Source organism: Bubalus bubalis, chromosome 19 (assembly GCF_019923935.1).
Source record: "Bubalus bubalis isolate 160015118507 breed Murrah chromosome 19, NDDB_SH_1, whole genome shotgun sequence".
NCBI classification, from domain to species: domain Eukaryota; kingdom Metazoa; phylum Chordata; class Mammalia; order Artiodactyla; family Bovidae; genus Bubalus; species Bubalus bubalis.
In genome coordinates this window covers 6595951-6614563 of record NC_059175.1, presented here as the reverse complement: position 1 = coordinate 6614563, position 18613 = coordinate 6595951, and the positions used below count along the sequence as shown (strand labels likewise).

At 41.9% G+C, this 18613-nt stretch overlaps 2 protein-coding genes across 6 annotated transcripts in view; one reads left to right on the top strand and one right to left on the bottom strand.

The window, feature by feature from the left end:
* LOC102407744 (beta-hexosaminidase subunit beta) overlaps window positions 1-15175 on the top strand; it is a 33057-nt gene extending 17882 nt beyond the window's left edge. Inside the window, exons 5-14 of the mRNA XM_025270856.3 lie at window positions 129-239; window positions 3720-3821; window positions 6940-7069; window positions 8939-9119; window positions 9744-9830; window positions 12113-12185; window positions 13075-13249; window positions 14225-14315; window positions 14473-14577; window positions 15005-15175. Coding sequence (XP_025126641.3) covers window positions 129-239; window positions 3720-3821; window positions 6940-7069; window positions 8939-9119; window positions 9744-9830; window positions 12113-12185; window positions 13075-13249; window positions 14225-14315; window positions 14473-14577; window positions 15005-15065 — 1116 coding nt within the window. The 3' untranslated portion in view covers window positions 15066-15175. The remainder of the gene's footprint in view (window positions 1-128; window positions 240-3719; window positions 3822-6939; window positions 7070-8938; window positions 9120-9743; window positions 9831-12112; window positions 12186-13074; window positions 13250-14224; window positions 14316-14472; window positions 14578-15004) is intronic.
* GFM2 (GTP dependent ribosome recycling factor mitochondrial 2) overlaps window positions 15146-18613 on the bottom strand; it is a 55296-nt gene continuing 51828 nt past the window's right edge. For 3 of the 5 annotated variants that reach the window (XM_025270855.3, XM_044932538.2, XM_044932537.2), the window contains 2 exons: window positions 16060-16242; window positions 15146-15613 (listed from right to left, as the gene is read on the bottom strand). In XM_025270855.3, the coding sequence (XP_025126640.3) occupies window positions 15485-15613; window positions 16060-16242 (312 nt within the window). In that variant the 3' untranslated portion in view covers window positions 15146-15484. Of the gene's footprint in view, window positions 15614-16059; window positions 16243-18613 lie in introns of those variants that run through there. The other 2 variants (XR_006546629.2, XR_006546628.2) reach the window with 1 other exon arrangement.

Below are 18613 nucleotides of genomic sequence, written 5' to 3'. Positions count from 1 at the left end.
AAATGTGATTTTTACACTTTGTTTGGTTTTAAATTAATCTCTTATCCCATACTTGCATAGACACATGTAATCATCATTGAACTGGAGAAAATTCTGAAAATAAATAAAAGTTTTCTTTTGTCTTTTAGTTCACTGCCAATGAATCCAACATTGTGGATTCTCCCAGGTTTCCTCACAGAGGAATCTTAATTGATACATCTAGACACTTTCTGCCTGTTAAGACTATTTTGAAAACTCTGGTAGGTAATTATTTTAATCCACTGTCTGTTCTGAAGAAGTGTTCTTGTATGTTGTTGCTTTATGTTGGTCGCTATGCTCTTGTGCTGGTTGGAACAAGGGATTCATTTTCCATATACTAAATATATTTCCGTATACTAAGGATAAGCAGTGGACTTTCTTCCCTCCCTTCCCTGAGAAATACATTTCCTCTGCAGAGAAGTGGAGGCTCCCCTAGGGAATCACCCTCTTGTCTTCATTGAGGTGGGAAAGAGGCTAACCCAGTATTCAGTAGCATTGTTAAGGAAAACACTCAGTTTTAATGCTGCCTATTGGCCCTCTATGTAAATCTCAATTGTCAAATCATGGGTCGAGACTTTTCATGAGGAATACCTTACCTCTAGCTGCTGCTGCTGTTGCTGTTGAGTTACTCCATCCGACTCTTGTGACCCCATGGACTGTAGCCCACCAGGCTCCTCTGTCCATGGGATTTCCCAGGCAGGAATACTGGAGTAGGTTGCAGTTTCCTTCTCCAGTATCTCCAGTTACTGACCTTTAATTTTGTGACCTCCATTTACTGTTTTTTCAGTTGCCCAGAAAGGAATCTGAAAGCAGCTTTGTAACTAAGAAAATGTTCCAAAGAAATATGGAACCTCAGGTGGTGGGAGCTGGGAAGCAAAGTTGATATAACTCTTTTCTCTTACTGACTTTTTATTGGTTCATCCCTCCCATCACTGTCAGTTTGAGGATCAGGAAGTTTTCTTGTACCTTCACCAAATCATTTATGAACATAGCATGTTATAAAAAAGTTATTTTTGCATTTCCATTAAAACCTTGATTTTTTCTTCAAAAGACATAATTGTAATTTTTAATGAAAGAAATACAGGCTTAGCGTAAAAAAAGTTTGAACATAGATATACATAAAATAGTGATCCCATAATCTCATTTACCAAAGACTGACAAATTTTTATGTCCCATTTATCTAATTTTAGACTTGAAGAATGAATTAACATATGATTCTTTTTATATTGAAATGTAGTTGACATACAATATTCTATTAGTTCCAGGTACACTAAATCATGGTTTGACATTAGCATACATTATGAAATGACCACCAGGATAAGTCTGGTATCCATCTATCCCCATATAGTTATTACCGTATTATTACATTCCCAGGGCTTATGTATTGCGTAGCTGGAGGTTCGTTCCTCATAATCCTCTTCACCTATCTTCACCCACCCCTTACCCTCTTGGCAGCTGTTCTCTGTATTTGAGTCTGTTTTTGTTTGATTTTGCTGTTTAGGTTTCACAGATGGAGATCCTTGGTATTTGTCTTTCTCTGATGTATTTAACATAATATCCTCTAGACTTACCCATGTTGTCACAATGGCAAGATTTGTTTTTTATGGCGGAGTCCACTCTATTCTGATTGGAGAACTTAGTCTATTTACATTTAAAGTTGCCATTGATGGATATATACGTACTGTCATTTTGTTAATTGTTCTGGGTTGTTTCCGTAGTTCTTTTTGTTCCTTTTATCTTCTTTTGCTCTCTTCCCTTGCCATGTGATGGCTATCTTTAGTCTTATGTTTGGATTCCTTTCTTTGTGTGTTGCCTATTAATAGGTTTTTGGTTTGTAGTTACCATAAGGTTCATTTATAACAGGCCCTGCCTCCTGTGGGGGCTGCTGCTCCCTGGGTGGGCAGAGCTGGGCCCTGGGGCAGCTGCCTGTGGGACTGGCTTCCGGGACTGGCGCTGGCCTGTTGATGGGCAGTTAAGTCTCTGGTGCTGACAGTCTAGAGTGAGGACTCCAAAACAGCGCTTGACATCCCAGTGTCAGCAGCTCCCCAGATGGCTCCCTCTGGTGCTCTTGTTCCCAAGGGGATTCCCAGTAGTTTCCTGCCTCTTTGGGAGGCTAACATCAGCAAGAGGTTCTGACCCAGGCTTCTTAAAAATTAGTGCTTCTGCCTTGGGACTAAGAGTCTGTGAAATTTGAAACGCACAATCTGTCTCTTGTAGCCCTTCAGCTCTCCTGTATTCAAGTCCTGCTGGCCTTCAGTGCTAGATGTTTTTGGGGGCTCCCTGTCCCAGTGTTGGACCCCCTGGTCTGCAGAGCCTGCTATGGGCTCGGATTCCTCACCCCTTTGGGGAGAACCTCTGCAACTGTGATAGCCTCCCATTTGTGGGTCATCTACCCAGGACTGTGGGTCTTGACCCACCTACTTGTCTCTGTGTGTTTCCATCTTTGTATCTTGAGTTCTGAAGACATCTTTTCTGCTAGGTTTCAGGTCTTTCTCATCAATAATTGCTCTTAATAGTTGTAACTTTGCTGTGTTTATGGCAGGAGGTGAGTAAGAGGGTCTTCCTGCTCCACCTTCTTGCCACATCTCGAGCGGGGAGGCTATATGTTCTGATTCTCTGATAGGGAAAGTCTCCATTTTCTTCATATCATCTTTTATATTTTATATACATATTGTATTGTTTATTCCTCCAGAGTGTACATAAAATCAGTGTCAGTGACCCCCAAATTTCTGAGAACGTTAATTGGATTTGTGCTGTGTGTGTACTGAATTTCTTTCATTTGTAAGAAAGAGTTGGCACTAAAATCTCAGAATTGTGGGAATTGTAAATCCCATTTTTCCTCTGCTCTATTCCCAAACACCACAATAGTGGTAGCCAAGAGCTACTGGGAATTCATGAGCTGGCTCTCTTCCAGTAGGGCAAAGTTAAAGTTTTAATTTATGATATGCATTGTGTATATTTGAAAAGTGAAAACAAATTTATACTTCTTCACATCCTTCCCTTGTTGAAAAGGAAATTTTAAAAGGAAACAGACACATTGGGAACAATCCTGGATATAGATAAGTACTAATAAATTGGAATGTACATCTGTGGTATGTAATTGTTTTTCCCTTTCCTCTCCCCACTGGGTTTGTTCTTTCTGAGTCTGCTTCTCTTTTATTATAGTCACTAGTTTGTTGCATGTTTTAGATTCCACATGTAAGTGCTATCACAGTTTTTATCCTTCTCTGTATGACTTACTTTACTTGGTATCATGTCTTCCAAGTCCATCCATCTCGTAGATAGCAAAATTTCATTCTTTTTTTACTGCAGAGTAGAATCCCATTGTATATACATACACTACATCTTTATCCATTCACCTGTTCATGAACATGTAGGTTGCTTCTGTATCTTGGCAATTGTAAATAATGCGGCTGTGAACACTGGGGTGCATGTATCTTTTCAGATTAGTTTTTTTTTGTTTTTTGGGGTATGTATACCAAGAGATGGAATTGCTGGGTCATACAGTAAGTTTTATTTTTAGTCTTTTGAGAAATGTCCAAACCTCCAAACCTTACCAAAAGTTTATGAGGGCTCCCTTTTCTCCACATTCCCGCCAACATTTGCTGTGTTCTTTTTGATGATAGCCATTCTGACAGGTATGAGTTGATAATCTCATTGTGGTTTTAAGGTGTATAAATTTTCAACCTGTTTGCTTGCAGGATGCCATGGCTTTTAATAAGTTTAACGTTCTCCACTGGCACATGGTGGATGACCAGTCTTTCCCTTATCAGAGCATCACTTTTCCTGAATTAAGCAATAAAGTGAGTAATTCATGTTATTCTTGTTGGTATATAAAAAATTTTGGTATGGTTTCCTTAGAAGTTTGCAGCTTAAATGTTTCTTGTGTAAAAGTTAGATATTCATGGTTTTAAATTTTTAATATGCTATTGCTGAGCATTTTAGGTCCACAAAATTGGTCTGCTTTTATAATTGTTATCATAAATGTAAACATTTATGGGGCTATAGAAGTACAAATTTAAAACCTTAATGGATGTAGGAGACCTGAAGCTTTTGTGATTAACATAAAGATAATTATTATATTTATCAAGTAGCCCAACTGTATTATAAGTGTTTTAAACAGAATTTGCCGGGGTCCAGCCCCGGCTGATCCAGGGTCTTCGAAGGAGAGAGGGCTAGGCGACCTATTCAAATGTTAATTAGATATGATAAAGAGGAATAGAATGAGGATAGCTCAGTAGGAAAATTCAGTGGAGAAAAGAAGCTGAGTGGCTTGGTTTACGCGGAAAATCAATATAACCCGTGACACCAGGTTAGCTCTGACCACGGAGGCCGCAGGCGCCCTCTCGAATAGCGGAAGGTGCCCCACCTTAGACACCTTCTCGAGTGGGTCTTAGAAGCCCAGGCAAATAAATGGTCGCAGAGGATATCCACGCTCCAGATGGACACTCAGCTAGAAGTTAAAGGGAAGAATGACATGGGGAGACCAAGCGTTGGTGAGCAAGGCCCCTAGCTTTATTTTCAACAGGGGCTTTTATACCCTAAGTTACACATAGAGGACAATAGGGGATGCAAAATCAGCAGTCTTTGATGCTTATCAAAAACCAGGGTTTCTTTCCTGCAGATTTATCGTATACAAATGGTTTAGGTGATTTACATCATCTTCTGGCCAGAGGCCTATTAACATTTTATGACTCTTGACAAGGACTTATCAACAAAGACTTATTTTCTCTAAGAGTAATTATTTTAAGGTTTGGCGCCATCCTCCGAAGATAAGATTACGTTCCTATAGGGTGGATGTGTAATGGGTTTACAAAGGAAAGAATTTACTACCTTAAGGGTCTAAAGTTACTAACACCAGGCCACTACTTATTTTTTCTACATACCAACTATATTAATTAATGCACATTCAAGGATACAATTCAGGGGATGTGAAAACTTGGCAACAAACATTGGCTCATCAATGAAATCTTTTACTAGTTTTATTCTGACAGTTTCTAATTCTCTGAGAGGCTCTAAGCTATTTGAATATCTTAAGCTTCCCGTGCCTCTGGAGGCTGGGAGACTGTAAACAATCGTATGCATAGCTGTAGGTGTCCGGGTAAACTTGTCAGGCGAGTTAGAGAGCCATCTGAGGGGTTTGGATTTAAACACTCCTAATTGCCCAGGAACTTTATTAATTGGAGCTGTAAGTTAACTCTTTGACAGAGAGAGTGAGATGGTGGTGGGGGACAGCCCCCAGTAAAGTCAGAGGCGAGAGCACAAAGCAATAAAGTAGGCAGACTCTGGTTTTTGGGGGGTAGATGCTCGAGAATATCCGGGGGCACTCCCGAGGCTCGATCCCGCCTTTGCGTATGCCGAGCCCCCTTCCTCATGACCTTTGTCACGAGTGGAATGTCTCTCGCCGGCTCCCGGCAAGAATTGTTCTGAATTCTGTAAATGACAACTTCTTTTCTCTCTAAAAAACTGTATGAAGTAGGCAATCTTAAGAGATAATGGCTCCTTCATAGAAAATAATGTAGTGTTAGAAGTGTTCAAATTGACTGAATTATAGACCAGTGAAGCAGGGAGCAAGCCTTACTACTGTCTCACTGAATCCCCTGTACTACAGAGCTAGTCACTGACAGCAAGAGAAGCTGCACGTCTCATGCAAAGTTGTAGATATGAAGGGGCAGAGCCAAGACCCTGAATTAGTCCTCTGGTCACAATTCCAAACCTTTCCTTAAAGTTTTGATGTGGTTTGGATTGAAATCCTAGCAGCACTCCTGTTGTTTGCTTTTAACATGGAAAGCTTCAAACATATACAGAAGTAGAATTTAATGAATTCCCACTTCCTCATCTCAGCTTCAATAATCAAGAAATGGTCAATCCTACAGCACCTATATCCCCTCCACCATTATTTTGAAGGTAATCGCAGGCATCATCTCTTATTGGTAAAAAGCCCTGTTTAAAAATAACTCATTATCACAGCTAAAAAATTAGCAATAATCCAGGTAGCCAATCATTATTCATGTGTGCCCAAGTGCCTTTTTCTTTTAAAAAAGTTGTTTTATTTGCAGTGGGATGCAAATAAACTCCATACATTGAGGTCAGTTAATATTTCTGTTCTCTTTAGATCTATGGGTGCCCATCCCTGCCCGTGTCTTTTTATTTTTCTTTTATTATTTTCATTGAGGAAACGAAGCTCAGTTTGTCCTGTAGTTTTGCACAATCTGGGTTTTGTTGATTGCCCATCCAGTGTCAATATGTTCTTCTGTCCCCTGTATTTACTATAAACTTAGGTCTTGATTCAGATTTGATGTTGGGATTGGGGAAGGCAAGACTACTTTTTAAGGAGTTGAGCATTTATTTATATTTATATATTTATACCTTGAGAGATGTGCCATAGTAACACTTTTAATGGACCTTTATTTTCCACTGATACTTATTTTTCAAGAACATAAAACAGAACCAAAGGTAATCTTTAATTAAAAAGAAAAAAATTGGCATCTCAAGGGGAATTTTTACTGCTGGCAGTATCTTGAATGCCAACAGCTATGTTTTGTAATATTGTGTGAATTTTGATTCTAAAACTGACAAAGGCATTATATTCAGAATTTTCACTTTGGAGTAGAACAAATTGTTTCTGTTTTGTCATACGGTCAGTCACATGAGGTTGAAATAGCATGATGGTAGACATTGCTAAAACAAGGTGCTGGTTCTGTCAATAGATAGTTCTGTCAGTAAACCTGAAATTAACCCAAAGTGTGCTGAGAGCTTACTGATAAGATACAGTAAACAGATAATTTAAATGAGTTATCCAACATCACATAAGACTTTTTTAATACTTCATACCTGAAAAGTCGGCTGGCAGATACCAAAGTACAAACAGAACCATGAACAGCTCATACATTTTAATTTTAATAAATGTAACTTTTGCAGGGAAGCTATTCTTTGTCTCATGTGTATACACCAAAGGATGTCCGTACAGTGATTGAATATGCCCGATTACGAGGGATTCGCGTCCTGCCAGAATTTGATAGCCCTGGGCATACGGAGTCTTGGGGAAAAGGTAAGGTGTTTTGTGAGTTGCTAAAAGTGAACACGTGTGCTCCTGCATCTCATGACTTGGTGCTTGCTTATTTCGTTCTTGTGAGTTGCACAAAGGTAGCACTATTGAGGGTTGTAATTCAATAACTATTATATGTCTATTGCGAGCAGGTCACTGTCTAGGCATTGCCTAAAGTATAAACACAAGAGATAAAACAAGAAATGATTACAAGTAGAACGTGAAAAGTGAGTTAAACAGTTACATGAGTGAAGTAACACCTAAAATGTTCTTGAGAGATCAAAGAATATATTCTTGTTTCTGGTAGAAGGACAGGCATTTAGCTGGAGGACAGTGCATGAGAGTTGCCATGCCCTTCTCCAGCGGATCTTCCCAACCCCAGATTGAACCCATGTCTCCAGCATTGTAGGCGAATTCTTTACCTTCTGAGCCACCAGGAAAGCCCATGAATACTGGAGTGGGTAGCCTGTCTCCAGGTGGTAGTACTGGACAAGGGTCTCCAGGGGATCTTTCCAACTCAGGAATCAAACCTGGGTCTTCTGCATTGCCAGTGGATTCTTCACTGCTGGCTGCTTAAGAACTGCTCCTGGAGCTAGACTGCCTGGGATTTGAGTCTTGCTTCTGGCAGTTATGGGCTTCCCTGGTGGCTCAGATGGTAAAGAATCTGCCTGCAATGCAGGAGACCCAGGTTTTATCCCTGGGAGGTAAAGATCCCTTGGAGATGGGGATGGCAACCCACTGCAGTATTCTTGCCTGGAGAATTCTGTGGACAGAGGAGCCTGGCAGTCTGCAGTCCATGGGTCGCAATGAGTCAGATGCGAAGGAGTGACTGTCACTTTCACTTTTCATTTTCTCGCATTTATCAACTGAGTGACCCTGGGCAAGTTATAGAACATCTCATTCTCAGACTTCCCATCTCTAAAACGGGGACTGACTGACTCCAGCAAGAAAGGGACGAGAGCCTTGATGGGATGGTGACTGGCTTACCAGAATGTGAAAACTGGGAAGCTACAGAAGGAGTGTGGGGGAGAGACTTTAGTTTCTGTTAAATTGTATTTTTTATTTATGTTGGGCCATGCTGGGTCTCTGTGCCGCGCAGGCTTTTCTCTAGTTGCAGCGAGCGGGGGCTACTCGCTGGTTGTGGCAGGTGGGCTCGGAAGTTGCGGTGCATGGGCTTAGTTGCTCCGCATATGGGATCTTCCCAGATCAGGGATCGAACCTGAGTCTCCTGCATTGGCAGGCAGATTCTCTACCTCTGACCCACCGAGGAAGCCCTGTTGCATTATATTTGAAGGGAAGCTAATTGTGTTCAGCAGGGAATTTGAAATATAGATTGAAACTTGAGGAAAAGGATTGGGGCAAGCTGAAGATTTGGGAGCCCTTTATATTTGAGATGGGGCTTCCCTTGTAACTCAGTTGGTAAAGAATCTGCCTACAGTGAAGGAGACCGAGGTTCGATTCCCGGGTCGGGAAGGTCCCCTGGAGAAGGAAATGGCAACCGGCTCCAGTATTCTTGCCTGGAGAATCGCATGGACAGAGGAGCCTGGCGGGCTACAGTCCATGGGTTGCAACAGTCGGACACAACTTAGTGACTAAACCACCAGCCACCAGTATTTGAGATAGTATCTGAAATGGGTAAAATCTCAGAGGGGCTGATGGAAATGGAAGCAAAGCAACACAGGGGCAGTATTCAGGAATTAGTTCTCCCTTTTCTTATCTGAAGAAATTACCAAAGTAACTCTGAGTAAACACGCTTATCTTTTTCTGTATAACATATATCTTCAACAAAATAAAGTAGTATAATCATGTGCAAAGCCTTGTCTTTGTGACTGAACTACTACTTCAGAAAAGATTCTCCATGTTTCCTTCTAGGCCAGAAAGACCTCCTGACTCCATGTTATCATGCGAGAGAGCCATCTGGGACTTTTGGACCTATAAACCCTATATTGAATTCAACTTACAGCTTCCTGTCTAAACTTTTCAAAGAAATTAGTACTGTGTTTCCAGATGAATTCATTCATCTGGGAGGAGATGAAGTAGATTTTCATTGTTGGTATGAAAATCTGTTAACTGCCCCCCTCCTCCACTTTTCTAAAACCTTTTATCTTTGAAGTAGGTATAGAGGTGTCCCTGGGAAAAGCGAAGACTTGGGGGAACATCTCTGTGAGGTGTTAACCTGGGACCACAACTCCTAAGACGGTGAATTGTTTACAGAATTCACATACTGATGCTATTGACAGAAGCCTATAGGAAGGAGAATTAAGATGCAGAAGAAAATGGGAATTAAAAAAAAACTAAATAGAGAACAAGAATAGCTTTAGTGAAGAGGATAATGATTAAGTGGGAGAGATTTTTCTAGTGAAAGTCTTCTGTGCAAATAGCCTTAGATGGAAGAAAGACATGGGAGCTTAGGGAAAGCCATTTTTACACGATATCAGCTTCTAAAAAAATTATTTGCAGTGGAAAGCTAAGATAACTCATAATTAAATTTTAGACTTATTTTTAAGGCATAATTAGGCTTATTTTAGGCTTAATTTAGGCATAATGGGCTTATTTTGCTCTTTACAAACTTTAATACATTTCCATCTGTATAAATGATGTTGGGGGTGTCTGTTGCTTTAAAACGATTGGGCATATTGAACTTTTAATGAAATTTTAATCACTGTTTTTGTTTAAGGGAGTCCAATCCAGCAGTCCTGAATTTCATGATGAACAAAGGCTTTGGCAAAAATTTTAAGAAACTACAATCTTTCTATATGCAGATGTAAGTTATTGAAAGCCTACTCATTTTTATTTCATCAGTGCCTTTTGTAAAAGTTTAAGCTCTTATTTAGGAGATCCAACCAGTCCATCCTAAAGGAGATCAGTCCTGAATATTCACTGGAAGGACTGATGCTAAAGCTGAAACTCCAATACTTTGGCCACCTGATGCGAAGAACTGACTCATTTGAAAAGACCCTGATGCTGGGAAAGATTAAGGGCAGGAGGAGAAGGGGGCGACAGAGAGTGAGATGGTTGGATGGCATCACCGGCTCAATGGACATGAGTTTGAGTACTCTGGGAGTTAGTGATGGACAGGGAGGCCTGGTGTGCTGCAGTCCCTGGGGTCGCAAAGAGTCAGACACGACTGAGTGAGTGAACTGAAGCTCTTATTTAGTACTATTTTATTTTCTCATTTTCTCTCCATTCCTTTTCCAAGTGTACATGTTATAATCTTTGTTACACAAAGTACAGATGAAAAATCATAAAGGAGGGTGCAATACCCACTATTCTCTTTAAATCAATAACATGGTGACTCCAACCCTTTTGCAGTGACTGTTGAGACGTAGGGTGGTAGCAGTTATCTGCTCTTGTGAACTCAGCTGAAAACCCAGGCTACCTGGGAAGGCTTCACCGTCTAGCTCCTGGAATTCATTGTGTCAACTCCAGCATTGCTTTTACTCTATACCTGTGCTGTCTGGTATGGCAGCCACAGCCGCATGTGGCTGTATTAAATTATACTTGAAGAAAATTAAAAATTCAGTTCCTCAGTCACATTAGCCACACCTCACGTGTTCAGGAGCCAACAGCTACATGAGACGAGTGCTACCGTGTTGGAAAGTGCGTATACAGAACATTTCCATCCCTGAAGATAAAGATCTACTAGACGGTGCTGCCCTGTGGTAAAAAGTAGTGAACTGATTTTGTTAAGAGCCAGACAGTAATTACTGGCAACTTCACGGGGCACATGTGGTTTCATGGGCTTCCCCGATGGCTCAGCAGTGAAGAATCTGCCTGCAGTGCATGAGATGTGAGTTTGATCCCTGAGGCGGGAAGATCCCCTGGAAGAGGAAATGATAACCTACTCGAGTATTCTTGCCTAGAATATCCCATGGACAGAGGAGCATAGCGGGCTACAGTCCTTGGGGTTGCAGAGTTAGCCATGACTGAGCAAGCCTGCATATGGCTGCATACTTTTTTAATATTTTTGAAAGAGTGCTTTACCACGGGGCTGCAAAGAGTTGGATATGACTGAGCGACTTCAGTTCACTTGATCAATGTAAAAAGGGTCTTCCCTTGGGGCGCAGGTGGTAAAGAATCCACCTGCAATGCTGGAGACCCGGGTTTGATTCCTGGGTTGGGAAGATCCCCTGGAGAAGGGAAAGCCTACCCACTTTAACATTCTGGCCTGGAAAATTCCATGGACTGTATAGTCCATGGTGTTGCAAAGAGTCAGACATGACTGAGCAGCTTTCACTTAACATATATAAACACCATTCTCAGCTCGTGAGCCACACACACACACTGCAGGGTAGCTTGCCAACCCCTGCATTGAGCAGGCCCAGATTCTAGCCTTTTCCTATTCAGCTTTTCTCATGATGCAGTCCGATTTTCTTTTTTGTTTTTTTTAATCCTGCATTTAACACCCAGCATTGTCTGAATGTCAGGAGATAATTTGTCAATTGATTGTCAGCACTGCTGGAAGTTATTAGGTGCCGTCACAGGATAGTTTCTAGTTTCCTTTATTCTAAGGTACTCAGAGGTTAACCAAGATTGCTGTTTGTACACGTCCTTATGAACTGCCACATCTTCCTATCTTGGGAGCATGCTGAGCTGATTCATTCTGCAAACGACTGTTGAACCCTTCTGTTGTGTCAGGTTCTGACCATGTGCTAGAAAGAAGGAACCACAGGGGTCACCACCCAACTTTAGCTTGTTCTGCTATAAAGTTGTGCTGTACTGAAAGGCTTCCCAGGTGGCGCTAGTGGTAAAGAACCTGCCTGCCAATGCAGGAGGAGACATGGGGTCGATTTCTAAGTTGGGAAGACCCCCTGGAGGAGGGAATGGCAACCCACTCCAGTATTCTTGCCTGGAGAATCCCACGGACACAGGACCTGGTGGGCTACAGTCCATGGGGTCGCAGACAGTGGGACACTGAAGCGGCTTCACACGCACATACTAAAAGGCATCTCTCAGTGTTGCAGTCTTTGGTATAAAGTGTGCATTCTTTACACACACTGCTAAGTTTGTGGTCTGAAATAACTTTGTAATTTTTTTCAATGGTAGGGTTTTGGATATGATTTCAACCATGAAGAAGAGATCCATAGTCTGGCAAGAGGTTTATGATGATGAAGGCAAGGTGAGAGGTTACTAATGCTGCGTGTGGTTCTGAACTCCGGGAGTTGGTGATGGACAGGGAGGCCTGGCATGCTGCGATTCATGGGGTCGCAAAGAGTCGGACGCGACTGAGCGACTGAACTGAACTGAGTACTCTTAACACCTTAGATGGAAGGAACCCTAAGCTTTCCCTGTAATGTTGGGGGAAGTTAGCTTACCTTTCCGTTTAAGCTGCTGTTAGGCAAGAGCCGCACACCAACACCCATGATGATGGTATTTATTTATTTCTTCCATTTACTTCATTCTTCAGTGCTGCCCCCTCATCTCTCCCATCTTCCCTCCTCCCTCTCCATCTCATTCTTAGTAACAAATTGAAGTACTGTGAAAAATGCTCCTTTTTTCAGAAAGGCAAAACAAACAGATAAGAATGAGTCTTTATTGCTGTTAAGGTAACCTTCATTTTAAGCATCACTGTCAAGTACACTTTATTTTAAGGCATTTCTCTCTGACATAATCAGAATTCTTTATTTTCCTGTGGGGCAACTGAAAATTTGAAAGTCCAGCTACTTGTATTATCTTTCCAGGAGTGTTAGTGGCATCCTGTAAGTTCCAAAGTAAGTAAAATAGTGTGGTAGAAATGGGACTAAAGCTTTAATTCATTACCTATGTGGTATTGTATATAGACAAAAGTTAAAAAGTTAAATATTAAATATTAAGGTTTGATGAAATGTCTAAGTCCTTATTACAAATAGCATTAGATATTACCTCAAAAAGGAAAGGGGAAAGAAGAAAACGTTGCTTTGTCAAGGATCTTAAAGAGTTAGTTATTAGCTACAGTGCCTTAGACTTTTAATTTCATCTGCTGTAGCTGCGAGACCTAATAATACATATTTTACTTGTAACTGTAATAGCTTCTACCAGGCACAGTAGTTCAAGTGTGGAAAATGGGCGACTTCTATAAGGAACTAGAGAACATTACAGCAGCTGGCTTCCCTGTGATCATTTCTGCTCCTTGGTACTTAGACATAATCAATTATGGGCAAGACTGGAGACAGTACTACTCTGTGAAGCCTCTTAACTTTGCGGGTAAGTGAAGCAGCCACCATTACTTGACGTGTTAGGTTTTACAAACCCTCCCCGCCCTCCAGGGAATCTTTACCTAGGTACCACCTACTATCCTCCCTTTTATGTTTGATCCTTGATTTTCCTTGTGTATAATCCAACAGACTGAACTCAGTGTCATTTTAAACTTTGTCAAAGAAACTGTATTCTTTCCTACATGAAAGAACTTCTAAAGTAAGATTCTCTTACACTGATAAGACTTGTCACTATGCATTCAAAGAGGCCTAACTGCAGGAGCCTGTCTCTCCTCTGAGCTTCCTCTGCGATGTAAGACACCTAAGTAGGGATCGCGTCCTGTTCGGTGGCTTCCGGGTTCTGAGGAGGAGGCATCCTTGGGGGTGGGCATGTCTGAGTGGTGGGACTCTAGGCTCTCAAACCCCTTAAGAACAGTTTTGCTTTGTCCAGTTTTGTACACTAGACTTTAATATACAATTTCCTTTGAGGAAAAGTGTTCTGGTGTTTAAAAAGTTTCAAACCTGTAGGTCTGTCAGCTGTTTCTCCAAAAGCATTTTCTGAGAATCAAGAAGTCGTAATTACTGACGATACCTAGTCTCTTTGATACCAGAAGATAGGTGCTGAAGGCAGGAGTGGTGCTCACTAGCATAGTCCACCTTGCATTCCTTGGCACACTGTCCACAGGCAACCAGGGGAAGTGCTTCTGGTGTCCAAAGAAGTTTGCAGAAAACCAAAATAAAATGGTCTCTTTACTACTGGCCTGCTACATTAGTCGACACACGCTAACAAATACTCTGAACCACGGGGTCAGCTGCGGCAATGAAGTTTGCCACCATTTTTTGTGCCACAGCTTGAACTTCTCCCAAGGTCCTCCTGACTCCCAGGGAGAAGCCTTGCCCCAGGCTAACACCAGAAACCAGCGCCGCCTCTGTGTGTGAGCCTCAGGTTGCAACCACCTAACTCACACCACTGACTGTAATCTAGGTACTCCGGAGCAGAAACAGCTTGTCCTTGGTGGAGAAGCCTGCATATGGGGAGAGTATGTGGATGCAACTAACCTTACTCCAAGATTATGGTATGGAACCTCAGGGAGAACTTGTGGACTAAGGGGCCTGAGTTGCTCTTCTCCACCCAAGCGGGAAAGCACTACAAACTTGCCCAAGTGTGTGGTTTGCTTCTTGAAGAAATCATGAATGTAAACTGCCTTGGGGGACGTGTGGTTTAAATTTTAGGCCTCGGGCTAGTGCTGTTGGTGAGAGACTCTGGAGTCCCCAGGAGGTCACAGACCTAGAGGATGCCTACAGGAGGCTAACAAGACACCGCTGCAGAATGGTCAGGTAAGACACGTTTGTCAGGCTAGGACACTGTGAAGTACAAGGTGATTTTTTACCTTCTTTAGTGTTAGCTTGGAGAAGGAAATGGCAACCCACTCCAGTATTCTTGCCTGGAGAATCCCAGGGACGGAGGTGCCTAGTGGGCTGCCGTCTATGCAGTTGCATAGAGTCGGACATGACTGAAGCGACTTAGCAGCAGTGTTAGCTAGCTTATTGGGATTTTTTGTTTTTTGGTATAAACAGAAATGTATGTACCTAACAGGTAGTGATCTAATCAGGAAAAATTGGCAACTATTTCTCCATTAATTATGAATCTCTCTTTAGTAATCTGTGGTATGGTTTAGTGATTCTGACTTGAGCTACTAAGTTTCTTAAGACAGACATGAATTATATCAATCTAAAACATCTTTTGTTTATACTTGTCCTGCAGACGAGGAATAGCTGCACAACCTCTCTTTACTGGATATTGTGAGCATGAGGGCAGAATGTAAAAACGAGCTGAAACAGAAGAAAGATATGGGAAAAGAGCCCACAGTCATCCATACTACAATCAACCTGATTTTAAAAATCATGTTTTTGAATAAAATGTCTTTTTATTGAACCTCCATCTTATTATACATTAGAAGACTGACATCTTTCTTGTGAGACAAGCGTAAAATCAACCAACCAGAAACCTTGTGATATCTATCACTCAGTGTATTCCAAAAGACTGAATCTTAACTACCAACAGTAATAATTTACTAGATAGACAATACAGCTGAGGTACGTTAACCGTCAACATCAAAGCGCGTTTCTCATGCTCTAAAGTAGAAGGAGCAGCCACCGGTGCCACCGCCTGTTCAAGTTCTCTTTTAAATTGTTCTTACTGAAAACGAAGTCGGTAGGTGCTCCTGAGTTTCCCTCCAAGGACTTAGGACAGGCCACGTCTCTGGCTGAGCAGCGTACTTTGGTCTTGAGGACTCATGGCTTGATAATTAGACAGCTCTAAGGCAAAAGTAGCTGAGCCTGATGTTAATGTTCGAAGCACAGTTGAATAACCCTAATCAAAATAATTTAAGTTAGTTATCTCTGCCAAGTTAAGCCTCAAATCTCTCCCTGCACATCTTTTGACCATTATCAGGAAAAATCTGGTAAGTACCGTGGAGGACAGAAAACCAGGATCGGGGGTATGCTTCAGAAGCATTCCGCAGTCCCAGCGTTTGGTAAAGACTCTGCTGGCACTTAGACGCCTGCCCTAGAGCAGGAGAGGCGGCGGGGAAAAGAATGACAGGAAGAACTGGCTGGGCCAGCAATAGTGGAAGTAGGTAAGTGCTCGGCATGGAAAAACGGTCATTGAGGCTGGCGACACATTTAGTAGAGCACAGCTCAAACTTTGTGGACGACTGGAAAGCCCTCCCCCACACATCCACACCCGTGCGGATAGAATCCCTGGGATTTCTCCAGCAATTTATGTAAAATATGTAGATTTAGTCACAGAGTACCTACCATGATTTCTGCTAAGGGAACATATCCAATAACAACTTTGTTGTCTTGGCGAGACTGGATCTCCTGAATGTTCCCTCTTCTCTGTGCCAGGTCTGCTAGGACAGGGCTGAGGTAATCTCTGCTCACTGTCACTTCAAGATTCATCAGGGGTTCCAAAATTTGCTTATCAGCTTTCTTCAGAGCCTAAAGAAATTAAAGGATGTTAACGCCTCTTCCTTAGACTGCAGATCAGACTTCTGTTATGAAGGGAAGATTCATAAAACCTTAAATACCGTCCATACTCTTAAGCACAGAGCCTCCAGCAAAAAGACAGAAGCCTGCCTTAACACTCTATAAGAAGTCCAGAACGTCAACGCTGGCTCTACGTGAATGCCAACAGCGCACCTGAGACCTCATGCATGTGTTGCAGGAGGACGCTTGGTAAAGTCTGATGATGTAGAGTACCTGTGAACATGTGCCCAGAGACACAGGGAAAGAAAATGGTTTTCCCCTCTCAAAGACATATTTCCTTCATGTATCTCCTCTTTTATGTTTGAAACCTATAGTTACGGTGCATGCTACAAGTCGGGGCAATCAAGGAGGGAAATAAAGGAGCTAAAAACACAATAAGTAGAACATATTCTCAGTGTAAAACACACAGAATTCTGTTCAGAATTTCAGATTTCAAAGGCCAAGAAGAACAAGTGCAATACAGAAACTGAAAAAAGCTAAAACAGCATCAGGCAAACAGGAAGTGGACAAAAACTGGGGAAGCAGCAGAGGAACAAAGACATCTTGGGGTCCTAGTCAGATTGTCTGTAAGCATCATTCCATCAGCCAAACTGGTACATGGATTCAGAGGGCGTTTGCAAGCACTGTAGCTACTGATGGGTTTGCTTTAAAAGGTAACCTACTCCTCCGGCCTACCAGAGTTAAAACAATTTCCTATATATATATTCTAAGCCGTTTGGTTGTCAGGTGGGATGCAATAATCGTGGATTTAGCAGTGGAAACCAGACCAAAGAGAAGGGCTCTGGCATGTGGCCTCTCCTTTATCTGGCTCTAGCTGATCATCCTCTCTCTGCTCACCGGCCCCCACTCACTCAGGACCGGACGCTACCATGGCGTCTATTTTCCAGTAATGCTCTGCGCCTCGGACGCTTCTGTTCCCCACACTTCAGCACCTCCACCTTCCCCTCTCCCTGCTACCTTCAAGATCATGAAAAATGGGCAGACTTGTAAAAACTTAAGTATATTCTTTATTGTAGAAATTTCAGAAAACCATAGCACACATATATATAGTAAAAGCCTAATTTCAGTTCTTTGCAGCTGATTAAAGCCTTGAAAATCACTATCAACTGAAAGGACTCAGTCAGTGAGAAAGCATCTAATAATCCTTGAATGAAAACATGACTAAAACATAATGACAGTCAACAGCAAACAACTAAATAGATCCTATGTAGTTTTGCAATTCTTACCCAATGCTTCGTGCCACTCCACAGTGTAGCTTTCCGAATAACATAATGGAATGGGGAAAGACTAAAAATTAAGAGGAATAATGCTGTATCTGAGGAAAGGACAGAGTTCTGTGTGACCGAAAAGGAGGTATTGTGGTCATGGGTCTGTCCTTAGTTCTCTTTTCACAGTCTTTTCCGTGGGAACAACTGCCTAGTTCCAGAGCGTCAAAGCTTCCTCTAAGCTGCACTCGAGTCACAGTCTTCGGGTGCTCCTTGTAATCCACTGGCCTGCTCTGGGATGATGTCCGAGTATCTTGCAGCAACTCAATATGGTCCAAACTGATCTTATTATTTTCTTTTCCAAACACTTGCCTGCTCTTTCCTCTTTCTGTTGATGGCGTCACTAGTCTTCATGCATCTTTGATTTCCTTTTTCCTGAATGTAAGCGGTAAGATTTCTATACCATTGCTGATACTCTAGCCCAGATCTAGTCTATTCCCTGTCGGAGGCTCTCCATACTCCAGTCCCTCCTATATTCTAATGATTATGCTGCTCTCTTCAAAATGTTTAAATCATTTACCACACTTCTCAAAACAAATCTCAAATTGCTCAGTGTAGTTTCTTACAGGTTTCCCTACAGTCAGACTCGATTTTACTTTTCCAACCCTAATTTCAACACCCCCTGCCTTCTTTAATCTTTGCATGTCTAGAATGCTGCCACTGTACCCATAGCCTCCAAAACATCACAGGTCAACAATTAAGGAAACTGTAAAAGCCCCTGTGTGCTTGTCTTTTGAAGTAAAATGCCGACTCAAGAGTTATTGATTGGGAAATGTGAAGATTAGAAACAAGGACAGCTGTTGGGCTAGGGAACTGGGAACAGTTTAGACTGTAATTCTGTCACAAAGCAGAATTACCAAACTTACAGTTCCCTTAAAGATTTAAAGGCCTGACACACACTCCTAAATTGTTTTTACCAGAAGCAAACCCCCCTCTCGATGAAAACTGGCAACCACAGGAACATAAACCATAGACTGGTTGAAACAGCCTGCTCGTAAAACACTATAGAGGGTCACAGTCTTCAGGTCACTGGCTCACCATGGCCCCCTTTGCCTGGC